This window comes from Lipomyces doorenjongii (genome assembly GCF_038497915.1).
Source record: "Lipomyces doorenjongii strain NRRL Y-27504 unplaced genomic scaffold V1508scaffold_22, whole genome shotgun sequence".
NCBI classification, from domain to species: Eukaryota; Fungi; Ascomycota; class Lipomycetes; order Lipomycetales; family Lipomycetaceae; genus Lipomyces; species Lipomyces doorenjongii.
In genome coordinates this window covers 106,553-120,797 of record NW_027118089.1, presented here as the reverse complement: position 1 = coordinate 120,797, position 14,245 = coordinate 106,553, and the positions used below count along the sequence as shown (strand labels likewise).

The following is a 14,245-nucleotide window of genomic DNA, read 5'->3' as shown; positions in this document are numbered from 1 at the left end:
GACGGCTATCATACACTACTTGGTGGCAAACCTCTCCTGCCTCTTTTTCATTTTCTCCTTGTCCTCGTCAGCGATGACTGGCGCATCCTTCGCACTACTCCGGCGCTCGTACGGCACACGGCCGACTCTGGCGCGCCGGCCACGGGCACCGGGTGTGGGGTTGGGCTCGACAAGCGGCTTGTCGAGTGCGGCAATCGTATTCTTGACGGTGACGGCGTCGGCGCCGAACTTTTCAGCGCGGAGGATGAGTTTGTCGATTTCGGTTGCGTCAGTGCCGAAGCGTTTTGCCCGGGCGGACGCCTTCTTGAGGTCTTGTATTAGTCGTGCAGAACGCTGTTCGGGGGTTTCGGATGTTGTGGAGGAAGAGGTAGTTGGGGCGGCAGTGGAAGGCGTCGTCGGGGTTGAAGGTGAGCCGAATGCGGTTGAGATGCTTTTGTATTCGAATTTCTGCGGACCGTCGGTCATGGCGGAAAAAACGTATGCGTAAATACTAGACAAGCAAGCAATTGAGCAATGCTTCGCTGCGTCTTCTCGATTGATGGATGGGAATGAAATGGGAGTCGCAGGTCAATGCCCGTGATGGGGATGACGCGAGTTCGATCTTCGGCGTATTTCTCAGCACGATTACATTTAGAGCGGCTTCGGACAACTTCAACTTTTAGGTCTTGCAATACCGCTCTATCCTGTGTGCAAATGAGATCGACAGAAGAGCCATCGCCAAAAGTGTGCCATGCCGAGGCGTGCGCGATTCAAGGTATTTACAATACTGCTTTTGTTCAGGCGGTCCGGGGATTTTTTGACGATGTAATAGACTGCCTGCGGAGAACAAACTACAACGAACGAAGATGCACGGCCGCGATCGATTCGCTGTACGCGTGCTGCAAGAAGATGTACGAAGAGAACCGCGAGGCGCGGGCGATTGCGTGTCCGCAGCCGGAGCAGCTTAAGCTGAAGCTTGAGCAGCGGGCGAAGGAGGTTGTTGATGCCGAGATGCGGAAGACGCGGATGGGATGAAGGAGCAGGGAATTAGATAGAGGAAATAAATATAGCAGAGCCAGGCCTACTGAGGCCGCCGAGTGAAAATATTTTCGCTGCGGATTAAGAGCGGGCCCATGCAGATGCAAAATGACGTCACTTGCGCCGCGATGTGTTGGCAAGAATTTCGGCGCATTGCGAATCCCGTGATCGTCCAAGCGGCGGCGGTGCCTGTGCCTTGTCGCAGCAAAAACTTTTTCTACGGGCCCGCCATTGTGTACGACTCTGGTCCTAGCGCAAGGCAGCCGCCAGCAGCCGTCAGCAGGCGCGCGGCGCACCGACCCGCGGTTAGACCCAGCTCGGTCTCGCGACTCAGCTGTCATCTCGCTTGCCCCTCACGCAGACTTTTTTCACTGCGATCGGCACCATATAACAGCACCAAGGTCGCACCGAGCGGCAGAGGCAGAACCAGCGCGTTCTGCCGTTGCAATGTCCACTCAGCCGTCGCCCGCTGTCGAGGTCGCGTATCCCCGCCGCGGCTCGCTGACCCGGTCGTTGCGCTTCGCTGGCGGCGTCAACTCTCTCGATCGATTCGCGTCGTCCTACTCCCGTGCCCAGTCCTTTCTTGTCCTCGATGCTCCCCTGGCCCTCTCGGCCCAACCTGGTGTGCTCTTCTCGGGAAACCACTCGCAACGACCCCAGGATTCCATCCCGCTTCTCCACCATGCCGCAGTAGACGACAGCGCCATTGCTGACGACGACGTCGACAATGACGGCGACGACGGCGACGACGATGTGTACGACGTCTACCAGGCGCCAGACTACGACGATGACGCGACCGAAACAAGCGCCGTGCTCCCGTCGCTAATTACCGCTGATGACGCTACTGCGCGATCCGCCCATGCTCCCGCTCTTCCTCGGCACAACGCCAGACCAAAGAACGCGGATCTACTTCTCGGCGGCGGCCAGCGCGTCGTCGTTGTCGACGACCAGTCCAAGGGTCGCGTACTCATCGTGCCCGGTAGATCGACTGCTCCCCAGACCGTGTTCAACTCGGTTAATATCTTGATCGGAATCGGCCTACTGTCGCTACCGCTCGCATTCTCCTACGCCGGATGGCTGATCGGCACGCTCTTCATCATCGTCGCAGCCGCCATCACGCTCTATACCGCAAAGGTCCTCGCTCGCTGTCTCGACACAGATCCCACTCTGGTCACCTACGCAGATATTGCCTACGCTGCCTTCGGTGCCCGCGCCCGTCTCCTCACCTCCGTCCTGTTCTCAATGGAACTCCTAGGGTCTTGTGTCGCTCTCGTCGTGCTCTTTGCTGACTCGATCAACACTCTCCTGCCCAACTTGCTGTCCAAGAATGCCCTCAAGATCATAGCCTTCTTTCTCCTCACGCCTTTGTCGTTCCTGCCGCTCTCGGTCTTGTCCTTCACCAGCATCCTAGGCATCATCTCCACTTTCAGCGTCGTCCTCATCGTCTTTATAGATGGTCTCTGGAAAACAACCCAGCCTGGCTCCCTCTGGCACCCTATGCCGTCATCCATTCTGCCAACAAACTGGAAGGCCGTCCCGCTCTCCCTCGGCCTTCTTATGGCCCCCTGGTGTGGCCATTCCGTCTTTCCAAACGTCTATCGCGACATGCGCCATCCCTACAAGTTCAAGCGATGTCTAAATGTCTCCTACATCTTCACCTTTCTCATAGACGCGTCCATGGGCATCCTCGGCTTGCTCATGTTTGGCAACAAGTACGTCACCGAGGAGATCACAAACACCATCCTCGATACTCCCGGTTATCCCCGTACCCTCAGCATAGCCATCATTGTCCTCATCGCATTCATCCCCCTGTCGAAGACCCCGCTCAACGCACGCCCAATCATTACCACCATCGAAGTCCTCCTCGGCGTGTCCGACACTCCGGCCCCGCTCGTCTCTGACGACGTCGACGACGACGTCGACACAGACTTGGATGACGACTGGCCCCGTCGCCGGCACAATAAATCCCTGACGTTCCTCCGCTCCCCCGCCGTCGTGCGAGCAGCAATCCGCATCCTCACAAACATCCTCGTCGTCGTCATCGCCATTCTCTTCCCCGCCTTTGACAGGATCATGGCCCTTGTCGGCTCCGCCCTCGGCTTCACAATCTGCATCGTGCTCCCGCTTGCCTTCTACCTCAAGATTTTTGGACCGGGAAGACTCAAGCCCGCGTATTACATCTCACCTTCGGGCCAATCACATACCGGCGTCACTCAACAACTGAGCAAATTCGAGATCGCCTTTGATCTTTTTGCCATTGCCGTCGGAGCGGTGCTGGCTGTCGTTGGTGGTGTCTGGGCTTTGCTTCCGGATGAATTTATTTTTGAAAACAAATAATAGCGCTTACATTGGTCGATCACGGGAATGCATTGGTTCGGTATATTTATTTTCACTTTGTATATTTGTCTAATTAGCCTCGTAACTGACATCGTCGTTCTCTGCTGGTTAGTTAGAATTTCATGCTATATTATGCTCTCACTTCAAGACTTACTCCACGAACTGCTTACCTTGTGCCAATCTCGTACCCCAACATCAATTTGTTTGGCTGCAAAAGCTAGTAATCAAACACATCCCGGTCTTCTATAAATTTCTCTGCACACAACCTCGCGTCAAGACCCATATTCGGTCCCGTATTGCACTGTGGCGGGCGCTCGACAACGACTGGACGCGAAATCTCGAGCGTGGCACGGTTCTCGCCGTTTAATTCAAAAGTGACCGAGATGTTTAGCTCGTAATTTATCCACATCGACATTATTTCGAACGTCGGCGTGATATAGTCTTTGATTTGGATTGCTTTGAACAAGAGTGGGTCAATTCTTACCCTTGGGCGACCTGCAGTGTCCGGGAAAACGATCGGGATGTTGCAGTTTGTGTTTTCGAATAGCGTAGCCGTGTTCTTGCTCGCCATTCCTTTGAAGCCATACAGAGTAGACTCTGCCTTCGATTTGAGCGAAATCGCGACAGAAACGACCGCAAGATTAAGTATCCCGGCAAGTTGAGATACATCGTCGACGTCGATCGAGTAGAATATGTGCATTTCGAATGGCTCGAGGATCGTGACCTTACCTTCTGGAAGTCTAACGTCTAGCGCGCTGCGGGCATTCACGTACGTATGCCTTTTCGAGAACAGGCCTGACAACGCCCGACTCCGCGTCAAAGACCCCTTCCGAAAATAGTCATCCGGCAACTTTGCACATTTAGCCGACGAGTTAGTCTGTGCCGCTGCCTCCCAAACCGGAACCGAACCAAGCTCACGGGGAAGGGGAACCAGCAACACCGACACCGAATCCGCAGTCTTTTCAGATAATTTCTCTCTCAGTCGCTCTATTTTCAGTCGAAGACGATATTCGACAAACATATCCTTCCTCCCGTAAAATGACCCTGGCAACGGACATGCAATTGTACTATCGTCCGTCCGAGGTATGCAAGTCCATCCCAATGTCATGTTCTTGAACGATTTGTACTTTTCCTTCCGCACGCTCAAGCAACTGCACATCGAACACAGCGGAACGGGAAAACAAAACGGATAAACGTACGTTCCAGCGCTCAACCTTCCCAAACTACCGTGGCCGGCGAATGATTGCACAAGGTCGACGTGCGTGTGGGTCTCTCGATATTCGCGATAGCCAACCGCGCTGCCATTTTGTCGAGTCTCATACACGTAAGAAACGCCTCGAAACCGCAGCGTGATATCGGTGAATTCGAGTTCTTTTTCCAGCGTTATGGTCGCGACGCCGCTAAGCGTGCCGCCTGGCGAGACCACTGGATTGTCAACTTTTGGAGACCGATTAGAATAAAATGTCACAATCGTCTGAGTCTGTCTTACTCACGTAGAATTCGCTGACTTATAAAAGTCATTCTGCCTTCCCGGTTACTGTATCACTCTTCATCTCATACAAGAATATGCGTTCTATTTATTAGGGACTTGAATGCATGTGGTGCGGCGCAATACTGACTTCGCCCCGTTAGGTCTGTGGCACTGCAACCAGTTAATTCGCGCCCATCATCATTCGGATATTCTGGATCAATTCGGCAAGATTCATTGACAGTCTGCGACGCAGGTTCCGTCATAAAATTCCGTGTAATCGCATGTCTACGATGATCCGTCGGCAATCGTGATGCATGCGCGGCAATCGCGATGCATAACGGTCAGGGTTCAGTTCCGACGCGATATTAACATAACGTGGCGAGGCTGTGCTGGTGCCCTTATCGGCGTGTCAGCTCTGATCAGCTTGCAGCGCTGTTCTGTGGGGACGCGATTATTTCGAAAGTTATACAGATAAAATTAGCAGCTCGCTATTCCTCCTTGGGAGTATCTTCACCTATTCTAACAGCTCCTAGTGCAGTCTATGACGCCATTTGTCAATAACGAAAAAAGTTCAAGCAAAAGATATGGAGAGTCCTCTTGACTAGTATAGAATACACTTTTAGTATCATGAACTTCTAACTTCACTAACTACAGATTTTTCTAGGTTACCTCATCTGAGATCGGATACGTAATCAACTGTTAGCATTCTTCACCTCATCTAAATCCTCTCCTTTCCACCCCGCTCTCTGCAAAATCTTCAAAAGAATCTCATTCTTCCCCATTACATATTCCCCAATATTAGCCCACTCCTTTTGCGCCAACGCCAGTTTCACCCGCCCATATTCGTCTCTTAACCCCTCGTCACTCAACAACATCCTTTTAATATCCAGATGGTTCTTCAGCGCTACACATCCCTCAATAACCACATAAGTGTTCCTCCTCATCGCCCCAAGAGACACTCCCGTTGCAGCATCACGTTGCCCAAATCCCGGCTCTCGAAAGGCAAACCTTCCCGGAACATTCATTTCCCCACAATCAAAGTAGCCCGCCTGAACCATTGCCTGGCGAGTCGCATCAAAAGCTTCACGTGTCACGATGATATCAATGTCCAAGATTGGTTTCGCCGGCAGGCCCGGGATCGACGTGCTGCCTACATGCTCTATCGACAGAGGTTTGACGTCTTTCAGGATAGTTTCGAGTTCCGCCTTCGCGTTACTGAATTCGACGATCCAGGTCGGATTGTGCGGCAAGACGACCACTTTCATAATTGCAGTTTTTTTATTTTGTGACTCTTTGTGACAAGTAAAATGAGTACGTAAGAATGGTGGGAAGGGTATTTCAATAGGTCCCCAACCCAAAAAAAATCCAGAAACTCGTAGTCATGGCCGTCAAAGCGCCGCTGAAGGCCGAACGCAAACTATATTTAGAGAGAGCGGAGAAGGATTCCCGTAGGCTCCACGCACTCGCGAAGAAAGTTATTATATTATACTTGAAATATACCTAATAAACAAACGGACCATACTCGGAAATTTGATATCTTTCCGATAAACTGTAGATAAGGAGCGCGAAAATCTGAAATAAACCCTTACCGTGAGCGTTAAATGCAAAATCATTTGGCTGTTGTGGAGGTAAAGTAGTCAATTATAGAGTTTACGTCTCGTACCGTGATAAGCAAAAATAACCCTTTGCCCTATATTTTACTGTGGCAGCCCTGATGTTTAAACCTTAAAACAGGCGTTCTGCCCTTTTTTTGGATCTTAAGCCCAACTATTCCGGTTACTGGCCACGTTTAAGCGACTTGCTCTTTATCAACCTATATGGTATTGGTTTGCGCGAATATTATGGAAACTGCTCCCGGGCCGCGAGAGGTACATATTGTATATTTTTATCAAGGCCACAGCCAAACAGGCGGCTACACTGCTGTTATTTCCTACTACGCGCGATCCTCTCCCATCTCAAGTTCTCCTTCTCCACCGTTCCGCGAACAATCACCCCATCCTGCCATCTTTTTTCTTTGCCTTCGATTGCGGATTCAATTGTTGCAGTAAACTATCAAGTTATGCATTACAGTCGATATGGTACCATATTCTACTGTTTTTGATCCTCGCTGGTGGATGCATCCTGAGTACCTCGGTCCTTCAGCATCTAGATGCTGCGATACTCTTAGACCTTCGGATCCTGCAGCTGCACTTCCGAGGAAAGGTCGTCCTAGAGCGACACGCCGGCATCAAACAGCCGCAGACGGTTGTGAGAAAATGACATAGGGGCTGAATGAACTATGGAAGGGGAGCTGAGAGTCAGGTCTCGATAACGACCTGTTAACCTACATTCACGTCTATATATACATAAAAGCACTCCTCAAATGAGCGGAAACAAAGTCCTCAAGCAACCCCGCCCGCCCACCATTGCCGCCGAATGTACTTTACCACATTCGGCACCTAAGAACTGTCTATACACGGATCTGAGCTCCAACAACCTGAACGAAGAGATTAGCCAATATAACTTCCAGTCACCCAAAAGTGGAGAACCGGGCCCCAACAACCTGGAAGTGGAGACTAACCTACCCCGGACGTAACCGATCTCCAACAGACGTTGTCCCAAAAACGACCGAACGCATCCAAGATCGGCGATCGGGTTCGATAAATTGCCTCATTTTGGCGTCTTGGATTTGACCCGTAAGTAAGTGTTAATGGTTATAGCTAATCTAACCGAAGCTAACAGGCTGCGTATTGCCCCATTTAATTTTGTGCCTCCAGGACTGGCATGCAACGTTCCTGAATCAATTCCAACTGGTCTGTGAAGGGCTACTTGGATAGCTTTGCTGAGCTGCTTTATTTAGAGGCGCTGGACGCCGCGGTGGAGCTCTCCGATTTTTTTCGCAAGAAGAAGATGGCAGCGTTGAAAATTACACGTTTAAGAGCATTTAGTTGGCGATTTAGCACGGTAATTAACGACGAACAAAGCCAGGGTCCAGGGTTTTAGGGTTCAGGGCATTGCGGCCATAAATTGCCGGCAATCTTATAGGGCTCTCACACCCACGCTGCAGGTAAAAATACTAATTTTAGTTTATATCAACAAATTGCTAATAGTTTCATTTATCATAGATAGCGGAGTCGCGCAATCTTGAGGCTGCCAACAGAGAAAAGCAGGTCGCCAATCTGGAGAGAGCTAGGAGGGTTGAGCCGGCGTCAGTCTCGCTCCCGAAGCGTAATTTGGTATAGTAACATGTTGCCTACTGTTAAACCTATTGGCTCGAGTTGCTGTGTATGCTGTGATTCAATAAATATAGTAGTAGTAACGTAGCTGTGTGGCAAGCTGTCCTGTAAACTCTCGTAGTGATCCTCGTCGAGTGACTTGTATGTCGAAATACTGTAGAAGATCTTGTGCGGCAGCAGAGTCACTTTGATCAAGCGACTCTGTCCACCTGTTTTTATTGCGTGGGTAGTGCCCCTTACTTTGTTCACTGACTCGTTGCCGAGTCGTCAGAGTGACCAAACACATTCTCTAAAGCGGCTCTGCAAATTTTTTATTGCCAACCGAGTGACTCTGATCAAACGTCAGAGTGCAGTCAGAAATTTTCTATAGGGCTCTAGAGTTGAAACTCTTGCGTGATCAGTTGGCAAAAAAGATCCCTTGCGCTTGGACATCTCCACTAAACATACCCTTATTCCTGTGTTTACGATAAGGAGAGCTATAAGTGCACTGCGAAACTAATTCACTCATAAAAGTATATCTATATAGTTCCATTCCACGTTTTAAGGGCTGACTGAACTATCTGATATAAAGTACTAGTAAAATCACTCTATACGGTTAGCATCTCGTGTTGTAGATTACAGACCAACTTCCCTTGGTACGTCGGTTCTCTATTCTGCAATGCGCAACTAAACAGAGTATATATGTGGTATATATGCGCGAATATTCGAAAACGCAGTGACATACTCGCGATTTTTATTCTCAGGCCAAAACTGCGAATATATGTGCCAACCCTATGAGACTACTTGCTGATGCTTTGAACGTGGCGGTTGGGATGATCAGTGGTTGCTCAATTCCCTGAACACTTCGTTATAACTGATCATGTTTCGTATTTCGGGTTGGCTCACGTGGGACGGCTCGGCCAAAGTGGGAAGTTGCCAACACATGCAGCTCAAACTCAAACGCCCAACACCTCTATATTGAAGATATCCACTATCAGTACAACGAGATCTCGTCAATTAATCCAGATAAAGCAGCTAGGACGGTAAGGAATCCAAACATCGCCGAAACATTCTGGTGACCAATAATGCCCTGCCCTACAACGGACCGGGAGCATGTAAACTTTTCTGCTTTTCTGTTCTGAAGACCACGGAAGACCACGGATGTTGGATATTCTAATACGGACCGGGAGGTGTAAATGCCTCTCCTCTTCTTTCTGGCCCGCACTTTCCATGCAGCTGACGCATTCTCCTCCCCTCTAGCACGGTGATTTTGTGCGTTTATCGCAAACACCAACATGGCCAAGTATATGTTGCTATTTTTTCTGGTGTTGCCCGTATATTCAGCAGTACTACGCAAGTACGTTCTAAATTTGACTTCTACATATCAGGCCCCAAACGGCTTTTACCGGGAGATGTTCCTCATCAATAATCAACATCCGGGGCCTCTGATTGAAGCCGATGAAGGCGACACGATCTCTGCAACCGTATTCAACAACTTGCAGGTACCAATAACAATCCACTTCCACGGCATCCGCCAACATGGTACTCCGTGGATGGATGGTACCCCTGGCGTTAGCCAGAGGCCGATCTTTCCTGGCGAGTCGTTCACCTATAACTTTACAACAGAAGGGCAGTATGGCTCGTATTGGTACCATGCTCACATGAGATCTTACTATCAGGATGGAATAAAGGGCCCGGTTTACATTAGGCCTGCACCGGACACACTCAGGCCCTACGACGAAGTTACTCAAGCAAACACAACTGCTACTGGGATACTTAGAGCTCAGGAAATCAACCCTACCCCTCTTTATATCATGGACTGGACAAAGCTTCCGACCGACGCGATCTACCAAAAAACGATTAACTATGGGATTGATCCAGCGTGCATCTTGGGATATCTAATCAACGGTAAGGGCCGCGTGACCTGTCCATCGAATGAGACCATCACCGCAGCAGGTGCTGGCCGACTCGCTTCTTTCCGCGCAACCACTGGTGTGCAATCCAAGTTCGATTCACTAGGATGTCTAGATATTAGTGCCCTCTACGGCAACCCTGGCATAGACCATGCGGCCCTCGAAGCACCTGGATATTCTGCCCCTTGCCAGGCTACAAATACCGACAGAGAGATATTTTATGTCAATGGATCTGATTGGATAATGTTTAACGTAATCAACATGGGAGGTCAGTTCGGAACACATTTGTCCATCGATGGACATGACATATGGGTTTTGCAAGTCGACGGTACCTTTATACGGCCTTTGAAAGTGAAGCAAATGTATGCCGGCCTCGGCAGTCGTTATATAATTGCAGTACCGACCCAGAAAAATAGTGGTGTCTTCGCTATTCGGTTTGCCGGTACAGCGCAAGCGCAAGTTACGGAACAAATAGCTTGGCTGTCGTACAACATGCCGACTACTGCTCAACCAGAGGATTACCCGGTCACGAACGATGTTTATCAGGACATAGGGGGAAATCTCTTGAATGCCCAGATGCCAGCCTTCATTGAAGCGGCTGCTGCACCATATGACGAGCGGGTGAAGCCACCTCAAGGGCCAGCTCAGCGGACTATCCACTTCACTCTCAATCGTACTGGTATGGTTGACTTCAGCGTCATGGACAATGGTACACTGATGCTACCTGATATGGAGCTAATGACTCCCTCACTATGGGCACAGGACGTGCACAGGACAAATATCGTGCAAGCTGGTATAAAAATCGGTGATGTGGTCGATCTGATCATTGACAACAGGTACATTATGTCTCATCCGATGCATCTCCACGGACACACTTTCTGGGTGATTAGCGAGAGTAACACCTCATTTGGGTATCCAAGTGTCGAGGCAGCCATTGCAGGTGGCTCGTCGACACTGAATCTCGCGAATCCTCCTTATCGTGACACGTACACTGCCCCATCAAGAGGTCATGTTGTTTTTCGCTACGTTGCCAATAATGCCGGGGCATGGATGTTCCATTGCAATGTTAATGTACATCGAATGGCTGGAATGGGGGCAGTTATCCTGGAAGACCGTGAGAAAATCATACCAAGAATACCAGAAAGTGTCATTGATTTCTGAGCCAATACTGTAACAGCATATTGCGTACATCGGGACGAAATATTATCAAGCTATGGGTTAGGTATCACTTGAGTACTCTGTTTTTAATTGTAGTTTGTCGTCAGGAGGCAGTTGCCTAAATATATTATATGCTGCTCAATTTGCTGCACTACATACAATTATCAGCCGGCGAAACGTAAGTCTCCTTTATCCTCAATCGCGAATCCCGTGTCGTGCCCGCTCGGCTAAAGGGCGCATCAGTTGTCTGCGTCGCCCAGAAGCAATGGTGTGGCCCAGCAGTCAGGGTTCAACCCTGAAACTCTGACCAACGGATACCGAAAATCTTAAGCAGTATTCGGGTTCAGAATGTTCGTGGCTATGCGCGGAAGGCATGGCGGTACATAAAGTGCTACTCAAGTGGATTTGAGCGTCAATCTGCGGCTTTCGTAGTAAAAATATAAATCACATCGAAGACTACCGGAGTCATTGGAACTAAAGTGAGTCTTGACGGTGGTGTCTGTTGTTTTAGGGGTAACTAAAAGAGATGCATTAGTGCTTACTATATATCAACTGATTCATGGGATTCTCTATCATATTGTGCATATACGCTCTGCCAACATTGCAATTATTGCCTGTTCCAACTTTATAGGGACCGATAAATGCTTCCAAGTACAGGTTCTACTAGCGATGAGTTCTCGTCCTGCCACTCCAAAGTTGCACAATCACCACCTCACAACGTACGGGCGGCTACGTGCGTAAATATACTTGATCATTTTCGTGCAACAGCATGTCTGCTGTGACGTCGAATGAGATAACCCCATTTATAAAAAATATATGGGATCGGCGCTAGCGGCATGCTGATACAGCCCAAGATCGTTAAAGTCCAATGCGTACCCATATTCTTGTAGAACGAGATCCCAACGACAGTCATTCCGCCCGCGCAAGCATAGCGAAGAAGGGTAACGAATGCTAGGGCCGACGCAGCGTAAACTTCGTACGAGTCAATGATATACATGTAGGCACTGAGGAAAACGCAGATAACCCCGTAGCCAAACATGGCGGAGGAAATAATCGGAGACCAGATACTGATAGACACCTTATGCACAGTCAGCCATAGCTAATCAACTTCTTTGTGTCACATACAAAATCTGTCCATCCCATCCAAAACAAAGATATTGGGATTGACATAGAGCCTCCAAGCATCGCAAACCAAAGCCGGATTTCGGGGTCGATGTGTGACCCTCCCTTGGCCCGAACGCTTGCCATATCTTTTTTGGTATGTCGATACAAAGGGGGTACTAGCACAGTCGCCAAGAGCATACCGACGAACATTGCGACAAAAATAGTATTTGTAAGACCTTGCGAGATTCCGTAGATGTCTGCAAAGATGAATGTGTAGCCGTCCAAAAATGTAAATAGGACAATGTAAAGGACTGTCAAGTAGAGCGCCATTAATATGATGATTGGCTCAGTGAGCATCGTAAAAGGCCGACTCAAGGCGATTTTCATGCGAGTCCAGAACGTGTTGTGGGTGATCTCGAGCTCTCCCCTATACCTGTCGTCACCTGTGATCTCCCTGAGATGACGAGCCTTCCATTTCAATAAAATTGGTGCGTAGGTTTCTGGTTGAAAGAGGACCACTAATGACAATACCAATCCCGCTGTGATGAGCGAGATCCATTCTGTCCAACGCCAGCTGCCAATGTGACCCACTCCAACATAACCTCCGATCACTGGACCCAAAACAGGACCTCCAAAACCAGCAATGGCGAAGATGGGAAAGCCATACGTTTTTTCCACCGGATCCCACATGTCAGCAATAGAGCCTCCGGCACACACCAATGGCGTAGAGCCAAAAAAACCTGCCAGAAACCGAAACACGACCTGTGCTCCAAAGTTGGGTGCGAGAGCAGAGGCCATGATGAAAATCGAAAACAGGCCGAGAGTTGATATGTAAATCATATTTCGACCGAGAGTCTCTGAGAAGGGTCCAGCGAACAAGGCGCCCACACTGTAGCCGATTAAATATATACCTGTGGACATTTTGACAGTCAGACAGCTACTGTTGACGAGCAGTCTTGATCACAACCGATGGAAAATTGAACATACCTGTTGCTAAACTCTCCGCAACCTCGCTGACTCCAAAATCCGAGGCTGCCTGTGGCAGAACTGCTGAATCGATAGATGACGCCATTCCTACTACGAAACCGACAGCAGCCACGATTAAGGTCGTCATCACTCGTCGGGCCTTACTAAAATTGTGCGGATTTGCTGGATCACACTCGCCATCCCAGCCAACAATGAAAACACGTCCTCCTTTACCTTCAAGTGTAGTCCTGTCCCGAACTTGGATCCCATTTAAGGCATGACCCATGGTTGAACGCATGACATGGTCGGCAGGATATGGATCATCATCCTCATCAGGTGTCTCCGCCTCGCGTGAGCTCGCTGAATGGCGTATGTCGGCATTAGTCTTCTCCTGATCTGTTCCAAGCTGCCGGCGCACAGCGTTGCCGATTTTTCGGTATTGTAGATATGATTGCATCAATTTAGTGGTGCCGTATCAGACAAAAGTGTAAGAGATCCAAAGTGTCGTTAGGAACGAGAGTCGCCTGTGAGTATGATCCTTTGGCATTGATGCTACAGAAGTCATATAAGGTAGGGGGTAAAAACAAGACCGTTCGGCTTTAACTCCGGACGAAAATTGCGGTCGATATTGGGATAACAATGGTCATAAGAGACCAAGTAAGCTAGTGCACTGACCACTAGCCGGCGAGAAATTAAAACGGCGTCGTTAAAGCCGCGATGCGAATTAGCACCTCACACCTCGCAGATTCGTTCCGCATTATCCGACCGTAAGAATTACGCACCGAATTCGCGACAAATTGACGAATAACGAATATATTCGAATAACTGAATGTTACTAATGCGAATACGAATAAAAAATAAAATTTACGTAAATTATTCGTAATAACTATTCGTAAATTTTCAAAACATATGCAATATGAAATCTGGGATCCCTCGTCTGCCCACCCTTATAAACTGCCCTCAGCAACTATGGATCGGCACGGATACACGGATAACGGATATATCCGCGGATATCCGTCAATAATTACGGATACGGATAGACATTAGGCGGATACGGATCACGCAATCTTGATTAGTCATATCCC

The 14,245-nt window shown here is 49.2% G+C and overlaps 7 protein-coding genes across 7 annotated transcripts; 3 read left to right on the top strand and 4 right to left on the bottom strand.

Moving 5' to 3' along the window:
- Positions 1–15: 15 nt before the first annotated feature.
- Positions 16–465, bottom strand: V1508DRAFT_404153 (uncharacterized protein; the record flags this gene model as incomplete). Its single annotated transcript, XM_066938608.1, has 1 exon — positions 16–465. One exon carries the CDS (start codon positions 463–465, stop codon positions 16–18), a length of 450 nt encoding a protein of 149 aa, XP_066796027.1.
- Positions 466–670: 205 nt separating this feature from the next.
- Positions 671–1,344, top strand: V1508DRAFT_416860 (uncharacterized protein). Its single transcript, XM_066940264.1, has 2 exons — positions 671–754; positions 812–1,344. The coding sequence occupies exons 1-2, from the start codon at positions 694–696 to the stop codon at positions 1,012–1,014; spliced, it is 264 nt and encodes an 87-aa protein (XP_066796026.1). The 5' UTR covers positions 671–693; the 3' UTR covers positions 1,015–1,344.
- On the top strand, positions 1,327–3,499 carry V1508DRAFT_116496 (transmembrane amino acid transporter protein-domain-containing protein). Its single transcript, XM_066935898.1, has 3 exons — positions 1,327–1,730; positions 1,959–3,394; positions 3,467–3,499. Exons 1-2 carry the CDS (start codon positions 1,465–1,467, stop codon positions 3,352–3,354), a joined length of 1,662 nt encoding a protein of 553 aa, XP_066796025.1. The 5' UTR covers positions 1,327–1,464; the 3' UTR covers positions 3,355–3,394; positions 3,467–3,499.
- On the bottom strand, positions 3,437–4,931 carry V1508DRAFT_116459 (uncharacterized protein). The gene is made up of 3 exons (XM_066935897.1): positions 4,848–4,931; positions 3,509–4,791; positions 3,437–3,455 (listed from the first exon to the last, which is right to left on the bottom strand). Exons 1-2 carry the CDS (start codon positions 4,873–4,875, stop codon positions 3,572–3,574), a joined length of 1,248 nt encoding a protein of 415 aa, XP_066796024.1. The 5' UTR covers positions 4,876–4,931; the 3' UTR covers positions 3,437–3,455; positions 3,509–3,571.
- A 349-nt stretch (positions 4,932–5,280) lies between these two features.
- V1508DRAFT_416854 (grpb/dephospho-CoA kinase) lies at positions 5,281–6,172 on the bottom strand. Its single transcript, XM_066940263.1, has one exon. The coding sequence runs from the start codon at positions 6,088–6,090 to the stop codon at positions 5,518–5,520; it is 573 nt and encodes a 190-aa protein (XP_066796023.1). The 5' UTR covers positions 6,091–6,172; the 3' UTR covers positions 5,281–5,517.
- A 2,798-nt stretch (positions 6,173–8,970) lies between these two features.
- V1508DRAFT_416849 (multicopper oxidase-domain-containing protein) lies at positions 8,971–11,228 on the top strand. Its single transcript, XM_066940262.1, has one exon. The coding sequence runs from the start codon at positions 9,315–9,317 to the stop codon at positions 11,091–11,093; it is 1,779 nt and encodes a 592-aa protein (XP_066796022.1). The 5' UTR covers positions 8,971–9,314; the 3' UTR covers positions 11,094–11,228.
- Positions 11,229–11,371: 143 nt separating this feature from the next.
- V1508DRAFT_416846 (major facilitator superfamily domain-containing protein) lies at positions 11,372–13,617 on the bottom strand (the record flags this gene model as incomplete). Its single annotated transcript, XM_066940261.1, has 3 exons — positions 11,372–12,168; positions 12,216–13,105; positions 13,182–13,617. The coding sequence occupies 3 exons, from the start codon at positions 13,615–13,617 to the stop codon at positions 11,842–11,844; spliced, it is 1,653 nt and encodes a 550-aa protein (XP_066796021.1). The 3' UTR covers positions 11,372–11,841.
- Between the last annotated feature and the right edge of the window lie 628 nt (positions 13,618–14,245).